At 37.6% G+C, this 9,480-nt stretch overlaps 1 protein-coding gene across 1 annotated transcript in view; it reads left to right on the forward strand.

The window, feature by feature from the left end:
* The window catches only part of LOC131363228 (FERM domain-containing protein 6), a 9,913-nt gene extending 916 nt beyond the window's left edge, over positions 1–8,997 (forward strand). Inside the window, exons 5-13 of the mRNA XM_058405551.1 lie at positions 80–260; positions 4,683–4,838; positions 4,930–5,001; positions 5,121–5,189; positions 6,135–6,294; positions 6,598–6,789; positions 7,979–8,122; positions 8,267–8,289; positions 8,403–8,997. Of these exons, the coding sequence (XP_058261534.1) occupies positions 80–260; positions 4,683–4,838; positions 4,930–5,001; positions 5,121–5,189; positions 6,135–6,294; positions 6,598–6,789; positions 7,979–8,122; positions 8,267–8,289; positions 8,403–8,552 (1,147 nt within the window). The 3' untranslated portion in view covers positions 8,553–8,997. The remainder of the gene's footprint in view (positions 1–79; positions 261–4,682; positions 4,839–4,929; positions 5,002–5,120; positions 5,190–6,134; positions 6,295–6,597; positions 6,790–7,978; positions 8,123–8,266; positions 8,290–8,402) is intronic.
* Positions 8,998–9,480: the final 483 nt, after the last annotated feature.

The raw sequence follows: 9,480 nt of genomic DNA on the forward strand, positions 1-9,480 counted from the left end.
CCTGGAAAATGCTACGATAAGTAGTCAGTGTTCTTTCTGTTCCCAATTTGTTTACCCGTTTATCTGTTTACTCCTTCAGAGACGAGAAGGTTCGCAGTTTGTACTGTGCTGATCTGAAAAACAGAGTTTTGAGCTCTCGGTGTTACGAGAAGGAAGGTCAATACTTCCAACTGGCTGCATACGCCTTACAGGCAGACCTGGGAGACTGGAAAGAGGAAACGCAAACTTACTTCACTCCCCAGGACTATTTTCCACCTTGGGTGGGCCACTATTTGGTGCAATATGTTTTATTAAAATCACTTTAAAAGGCTGGAATAGTGTTGAACAATATTAGATATGCATAGTTTTTAAATTCAGTATAAAAACGGTTTTTCATTTAGATTTTATTTTCAGGAATTAAGCTCATATATGATTTATATTCGTTAACTTTTAGATTTTAAAACTTTCTATAGTGGAATACTGCTATCTCACAGCTCCTGGTTCAGATAAGATAAGATAAGATAAGATGAATTTTATTGAAAATTTGAATGAAATTCTTTTGCCTGCTTTAGATTACAAGAAAAATAAATATAAATGAAATATAAATGAAAAATAAATTAAATTTTAGTTTACTTTATTTTTCATTTATATTTCATTTATATTATTTATATATTTTTCTTGTATTTTATATCTGAAATTTTATATCTGAAATTGTATATTTCATTTATACATTATTATACATTATTATACATTATTTCATTATTATTATACATACACTATATTGCCAAAAGTATTCGCTCACCCATCCAAATAATCAGAATCAGGTGTTCCAATCATTTCCATGGCCACAGGTGTATAAAATCAAGCACCTAGGCATGCAGACTGTTTTTACAAACATTTGTGAAAGAATGGGTCGCTCTCAGGAGCTCAGTGAATTCCAGCGTGGAACTGTGATAGGATGCCACCTGTGCAACAAATCCAGTCGTGAAATTTCCTCGCTCCTAAATATTCCACAGTCAACTGTCAGCTGTATTATAAGAACGTGGAAGTGTTTGGGAACGACAGCAACTCAGCCACGAAGTGGTAGGCCACGTAAACTGACGGAGCGGGGTCAGCGGATGCTGAGGTGCATAGTGCGAAGAGGAACTTTCTGCAGAGTCAATCGCTACAGACCTCCAAACTTCATGTGGCCTTCAGATTAGCTCAAGAACAGTGCATCCAAGCCATACATCACCAAGTGCAATGCAAAGCGTCGGATGCAGTGGTGTAAAGCACGCCGCCACTGGACTCTAGAGCAGTGGAGACGCGTTCTCTGGAGTGACGAATCGCGCTTCTCCATCTGGCAATCTGATGGACGAGTCTGGGTTTGGCGGTTGCCAGCAGAACGGTACTTGTCTGACTGCATTGTGCCAAGTGTAAAGTTTGGTGGAGGGGGGATTATGGTGTGGGGTTGTTTTTCAGGAGCTGGGCTTGGCCCCTTAGTTCCAGTGAAAGGAACTCTGAATGCTTCAGCATACCAAGACATTTTGGACAATTCCATGCTCCCAACTTTGTGGGAACAGTTTGGAGCTGGCCCCTTCCTCTTCCAACATGACTGTGCACCAATGCACAAAGCAAGGTCCATAAAGACATGGATGACAGAGTCTGGTGTGGATGAACTTGACTGGCCTGCACAGAGTCCTGACCTCAACCCGATAGAACACCTTTGGGATGAATTAGAGCGGAGACTGAGAGCCAGGCCTTCTCGTCCAACATCAGTGTGTGACCTCACAAATGCGCTTCTGGAAGAATGGTCAAAAATTCCCATAAACACACTCCTAAACCTTGTGGACAGCCTTCCCAGAAGAGTTGAAGCTGTTATAGCTGCAAAGGGTGGACCGACGTCATATTGAACCCTATGGATTAGGAATGGGATGTCACTTAAGTTCATATGCGAGTCAAGGCAGGTGAGCGAATACTTTTGGCAATATAGTGTATTTCATAATACATTTTGTACTTTTGAAAAAAAAAAAAAAAAAAAAAAATATATATATATATATATATATACATACATACATACATACATACAGGGGTTGGACAATGAAACTGAAACGCCTGGTTTTAGACCACAATAATTCATTAGTATAGTGTAGGGCCTCCTTTCGCGGCAAATACAGCATCAATTCGTCTTGGGAATGACAGATACAAGTCCTGCACAGTGGCCAGAGGGATTTTGAGCCATTCTTCTTGCAGAATAGTGGCCAGGTCACTACGTGATGCTGGTGGAGGAAAACGTTTCCTGACTCGCTCCTCCAAAACACCCCAAAGTGGCTCAATAATATTTAGATCTGGTGACTGTGCAGTCCATGGGAGATGTTCAACTTCACTTTCATGTTCATCAAACCACTCTGTCACCAGTCTTGCTGTGTGTATTGGTGCATTATCATCCTGATACACGGCACCGCCTTCAGGATACAATGTTTGAACCATTGGGTGCACATGGTCCTCCAGAATGGTTCGGTAGTCCTTGGCAGTGACGCGCCCATCTAGCACAAGTATTGGGCCTAGGGAATGCCATGATATTGCAGCCCAAACCATCACTGATCCACCCCCATGCTTCACTCTGGGCATGCAACAGTATGGGTGGTACACTTCTTTGGGGCTTCTCCACACCGTAACTCTCCTGGATGTGGGAAAGACAGTGAAGGTGGACTCATCAGAGAACAATACATGTTTCACATTGTCCACAGCCCAAGATTTTCGCTGCTGGCACCATTGAAACCGACGTTTGGCATTGGCACGAGTGACCAAAGGTTTGCCTATAGCAGCCCGGCCATGTACATTGACCCTGTGGAGCTCCCGACAGACAGTTTTGGTGGAAACAGGAGAGTTGAGGTGCACATTTAATTCTGCAGTGAGTTGGGCAGCTGTGGTTTTATGTTTTTTGGATACAATCCGGGTTAGCAACCGGACATCCCTTTCAGACAGCTTGTGTCCACAGTTACTCCTGTTGGATGTGGTTCGTCCTTCTTGGTGGTATGCTGACATTACCCTGGATACTGTGGCTCTTGATACATCACAAAGACTTGCTGTCTTAGTTACAGATGCACCAGCAAGACGTGCACCAACAATTTGTCCTCTTTTGAACTCTGATATGTCAGCCATAACGTTGTGTGAATTGCAATATTTTAAACAAAACTGTGCTATTACTCTGCTAATTAAACCTTCACACTCTGCTCTTACTGGTGGAATGTGCAATCAATGAAGACTGGCCACCAGGCTGGTCAAATTTAGCCATGAAACCTCCAACACTCCGGTTTTCAGTTTCATTGTCCAACCCCTGTATATATATATATACATATATATATATATATATATATATATATATATATATATATATATATATATATATATATATATATATATATATATACACACACACTATATTGCCAAAAGTATTCGCTCACCCGTCCAAATAATCAGAATCAGGTGTTCCAATCACTTCCATGGCCACAGGTGTATAAAATCAAGCACCTAGGCATACAGACTGTTTTTACAAAAATTTGTGAAAGAATGGGTCGCTCTCAGGAGCTCAGTGAATTCCAGCGTGGAACTGTGATAGGATGCCACCTGTGCAACAAATCCAGTCGTGAAATTTCCTCGCTCCTAAATATTCCACAGTCAACTGTCAGCTGTATTATAAGAACGTGGAAGTGTTTGGGAACGACAGCAACTCAGCCACGAAGTGGTAGGCCTGGTAGGCCCACTCCTAAACCTTGGGGACAGCCTTCCCAGAAGAGTTGAAGCTGTTATAGCTGCAAAGGGTGGACCGACGTCATATTGAACCCTATGGATTAGGAGTGGGATGTCACTTAATTTCATATGCGAGTCACGGCAGGTGAGCGAATACTTTTGGCAATATAGTGTGTGTGTGTATATATATTATTTTTGTTTTATTTTTTTTTCAAAAGTACAAAATGTATTATGAAATATGTATAATAATAATGAAATCATGTATAAATGAAATTTACAATTTCTATCAAATTTCAGATATAAAATTTCAGATTTCAAATCTGAGCTCAGGTTACAGTCTGTAGAGAATTTTTTGTGTTCTTGTGCCCATGTTCCAAATATGGTTCCTCTGGGTTTTCCAGGTTCTGGATTTGATATACTAAAAGTTCCCATATCTTTTTTAGTCAATAGGAACAACTGACTCAATTTCCCCAGAGATGCTACCATTGGTAGAGATCAGTTCAGGGAAGAGACACGGGAGTGGCATGTCTGCTGTGCCCTTAACCCTCAACTGCTCTGATCTATGTATATATGTAGGTCACTGCCAAATGTCATAAATGTAACTGTAGAGATGACAAGGCATCAGTGACCTTTACCTCAGGTGAGAGGTACAGTAGATGATGTCATAGTCAAAAAAAAGTTCAATGGAACTTTACTTGTGGTTGAGATATTTGTAATAGGGAAACATATTTCACTGAGGGAACACATGTTCCTGTAATTGTGTTATATAAATATAAAAGGCCAGATTTGGGCCTTCTGAAAGGTTTTCATAAGCCATCACACAAATACAAATCATTAACTGATGTATGCAGGATTTGGAAAATTTCTGAAATATTACATTATTTTTTTTAAAAACAGTGTGTTTTGGTCATTTGGAACCAATTCTAAAATTTATTTTATTTATTTTTTTAAATATAATGATTTATTACTAGATTTTGGCAAGGCGAGGATGTGACTATGTGGTGCAGCATACTCCAGAGCTGCACAAAGAGCTGAGAGGAATGTCTGCATATGATGCTTCTCTGCTCTACATCGAGGAATCCTGTAACCTGAGTGATGTGCCTCTCACATTCTACAGCATGAGCAAGGTCAGGGCCCAAACCTGAAACAGCATACAGGAAACACATGCAATTAAACTGAATTCTGCCACATCAGAAGCATATCTGTTTTCTTTTATAGGGTAAAAAAGAAAAGAGACCCAGCATGCAGCTGGGCCTGGCTTTGACAGGACTGCACATATATGAACTAGAGGTACCATTTCTCTAAACAGCATGAGCACGTTAAAGCACATATACACTCGTACTTTGCATGAATGGTGAGTTTGCATGTTGAGATTACAGTATACATCACTGCCCTTGCTTTGTCCCCAGATAAACAGTGGAGAAAATCAGCTTTTGTATGAATTGCCCTGGTCAAGTATAGATTGTCTTAAATTTCAGGTAATTATTTTAATTTTCTAATTATAATTATGCTTAATAAGAAAGCAGTAATTAAACATTAAATTATACTACATTACATTATTCTCAAGTGATAATACCCAAACTACGACTGGTTACTATTCTACATATACTGTAATGCTCCAATAAAAAAAGAAAATTTAAACAATGAGCAACAAGCTCAAAGCTGGCTCAAAACATATTGCATAAAATAAAAAAAATCTTAATCTTAATAAAATCTGATTGACTCATATGGATAGTAGTCAAACAGTAGTTCAAACTGTCATTTTAAAGCATTTTTGAGGAACTGCTATTGAATCTACTGCTCAAATTTGTTCATTCATTACTTATTTGTTCATTGTATTCTTGGAGGAAAATAATTACCCTTGACACAACCACTTACAAAAAACTATAGCATGCTTTCATCAAAATTAAATACATACAGTATATCACAGCAGTAGTATTTTATGTCCTATCCTTTGTTCAGTGCTCCCTACACTTTTTATGTACAAAATCTTATATATGAAATAGAGAAGCACATAAAAAATGGTTGTGATATGCATAGTGCTTGGACTGTGTGTTTAGGCTTGTATACCAGTTTTGTATGTAACACACAATATTTTTCATGTAGAATGCAGCAAAAAAAAGATAGATAGATAGATAGATAAATAAATAAGTGAATAAATTGCTGACAGAAGTTCTGAATGAAAACTACTTGTTCGCAGAAATGATTTAAGTAAAAAGTAAAGTAAGTAAAAAAATAAGTAAAAGCTAACTACCTAACTAACTAAGTAACTAAATATAAATGAATAAATAAATACATTTTGATTCACAACAATATACATATGGGCATTTTTTATATATTGATATTTAAACTATATGCTTTAACTAAAATAAATGTTAGTAAGTCCTTGAGTTCAATACTGAAACACATTTTGGTGTTAACAGGGTCGGCGTTTTGAGATAAGTGCAGATGCTCTGGCTGGGAAAGTCCTGGTCATGTATACCCAATCAGTGCTTCACTCCCAACATATGCTGAAGCACATTAGCAACAACCATCGTGTGCAGCTACACACAAAACATTCATTCAAACAGCTGCAGAGAGAAGGTTAATGCCTACACAACTGCATATACCCAGTATGCATATACATAAATACTATATTATCTAGTGTAGTTTTTTCTTCATCATTTTGTGTTTTTATATCCTTTTTCTATTTCATATCTGATCATTATGCTACCATACAGGAAACACAAATGATTATAATTATATAGGACTACAACTGGAAATCCACAATGTCACTGATTTAAGTTTTTCCCATTTTACTGACTGGCTTACAAAGTATTTTATGTAGTGTGGTCTTTACAACTTTGAAAAAGGGTTATAGATTAAATTGTGATACCCTTTATACAGAGAAAAGGCAGCACAAGGAGGTGTACATCAGGGACAGTACTGATCCAGACTCAGAGGATAGTGAAGATGAGCTTCCACCTTTGAAGATGTATCTGGACAAGGCCCGGCAACATCATGCTGACACCATGGCAACTGTCTCAATAACAAATGCCAGAGATACAGCTCGGGGAATTACTGGAAAAGTGCAAACATGTCAGTCATTTCACATGCACAGAAATGGAGAAGTTCTAGAATTGCATTGTGTTTTTCTGGTACATCATGTTGGGTTAATTTTTGTCTGTCTTCTCTTTTATCATGGGAGATTATTCATGTTCATTTCAACACAGGTGACAGACAAAAATGAATCAAAATTTATAGGACTGTAACGTCTGGGACCCTATGCGGGGCTCGACCCCAGACGCCCGTGGTGTGTGTGCGCACGCCAGCACACGGTGTAATGAGACCCATGCGCAGGATTCAGCGAAGCACTGCTTTTATTACATTTAAGACGCGACATAGGGAAACAAACGTAACACAAGACATGGCGTGGATAACTAAACAAAACAAAAACCTAGACCTTAGCTTGGACATGGAACCTAGCAAACAAAAGCCCAACAGAAACCACGGTACAGATAACAATCATGGCCCAGGACACAAACACAAGGATCCCTATTTATAGGGGTAGACATTAGGGCTAATGGGATACAGGTGACAATCAGGATAGGAACAATAGGAAGGGCGTAACAAAAGACACACAAAGAAGCAGGCTTCCAAGGTTCACCTGCCAGCGCCCTCTCTGGGCCTGGCAGGGAACTGTCCAGCTGTTCCTGACAAGGACATTCACGTGAAGTGAAAATCAAGTATTATGTACAGTATGTTTTCAGATCAAAGTTTAATTGTGTTCAAAATCATGCTTATTCTGAAAATATTAGACTCTTTCTTAGGGATGAAATTCATCCATAACCCCAACAACACTGGACTTCTTTCACAGAACATGAAACCTATTTTTAAAAAAATGACAACAAACTCTGTGCCTGTTTCAGATAAATAACTTATAAATATTATAAATAAATATATTTTTTTTATTTGCAGTCTTGTGAAATGTGTTGTGAAATATCAAGAATGATGTGGCAATACAACCCTGTTACACAAAAGTATATATAAAAAGTTTTAAATGTGTAAATTACTAAATTGGACCCATTCCTCTGAAGCTTGTGAGATATTAAAGAGGACATTAGAGGACAAGGGGACATAAATATTTGTCATGATTTTGCATTATTTCTTCAATAACATGATCAAATGTTTGTTATTTTGTGTTGTTGTAGTAAATTAACAATAATGTACTGTAGAAGGTTGAGTAAGTGCTGTTCTGTTTGTCTACCTGTTAATCTGACATACTTAGCTGACTTAGATGAGATTGAGCTGTGTGTTGATGAGCCAGGGGAGATGTCTGTTGATGATACCGAAGATATCACACAGTTGAATGAATTCCTGGAGGGTGTTTCTGTAGATGGGCCACCATTTATCACTGTGTCTCAGTGGATAGGTGAGAGGCCATAGCACTCTACCACAGTAGAGTATTAACAACAATCCACACATTAATGCTATCCGCAAAGCTAATATAATCCAATGTGCTCTAGTGAATATACAGTCTATTTTTCTCACTAACTGTTTCTTTTTTTTCCCCTAGATTGTACAATGGAGATGAAACAGGTAAGTATTAAATGAGATATGTACACATGTGTACACATGGACCCCCTTTGTTAATTTGAATTGAAATGTATATTTAAAAGAAATACATGTTTGATTATCTTCCAAATTTTTAGGTTTTAAAGTTGAGAGCTTGCAGTCTTTCTCTGGACCAGTGCAGCGGGAGTCTAGACAACACTTACGTCTCACAGTCGCTCAACTCTCCTGAAGAACATGTCAGCACCCTACTGACATATAAGCCTAAAGAAGAAGACATCATGTTTTAGCTATCTAACATAAAGGTTGTTAAATCTGTGTGTATTATTGTACAGATCACCTTTTTCTCTTCCTCCATTCCACATATATACTTCCTTTATACACTCAACCATTGTCTAATTTTGTCATTCCATCAGAATGAACACATGTATATATGTAAAGAATGCATCATTTTCCAGTCCATTTTCACTGGGCACAATTTGGCTAAGCATGTTCTGTAGGTGACTATCAGATTCTTTATAAAACGTATGAATTACTATGCATTTTATTATCACTTTAAACACATGTGCAGTAGTGCCTAGCATCTGAGCTCCAGGGATTTCCTCTGGGTTCTCCACTTACCTTCTACTACACAAAAACATTCTGGTAATAGATTAGATTTTTGTTTGTAAAATCTGACTGAGCTGTGAATAAAGATGTATATCAAGAAAATTGACATAATAATAATAATTTAATTTCAGGTTTTAAACAAAATAAAACAAACAAAAAATCTATGCTTGTGTCATTGTTCTTTTAATAGTATACATAAATCTTGACCTATTATCTTGATCAGTAACTAAAGTTAACATACTAGAATGGCAAAGCAGAAGAATTATTTATAGTGAACATGTTTAATACATGTACAATAGAGTTTGTTGAACATTGTTCACTATATTTGATCATTATTTATTTGTCATTATTTTTATATACAAGGGGTTGGACAAAATAATTTGAGCACCCATTATTATGGGGTTAGTATTATTTTGTGTAGGCTAATGTGCAAAAAATAAACATTGTGATTATCATTTATTTATCTTTCGTTGCTCTACATTATCTAGGTTGCATGCTAGTATAAAAGAAGTTGTGCTCAGTTGTTAGTTCAAGTCATTGTTAAAATGGTTAACTTGTCAGACTTCTAAAGGAGACAGATGGTGGGAGCCCGTTTAGCAGAAGCATCTT

Source organism: Hemibagrus wyckioides, linkage group LG13, assembly GCF_019097595.1.
Source record: "Hemibagrus wyckioides isolate EC202008001 linkage group LG13, SWU_Hwy_1.0, whole genome shotgun sequence".
Classification (NCBI taxonomy): Eukaryota; Metazoa; Chordata; class Actinopteri; order Siluriformes; family Bagridae; genus Hemibagrus; species Hemibagrus wyckioides.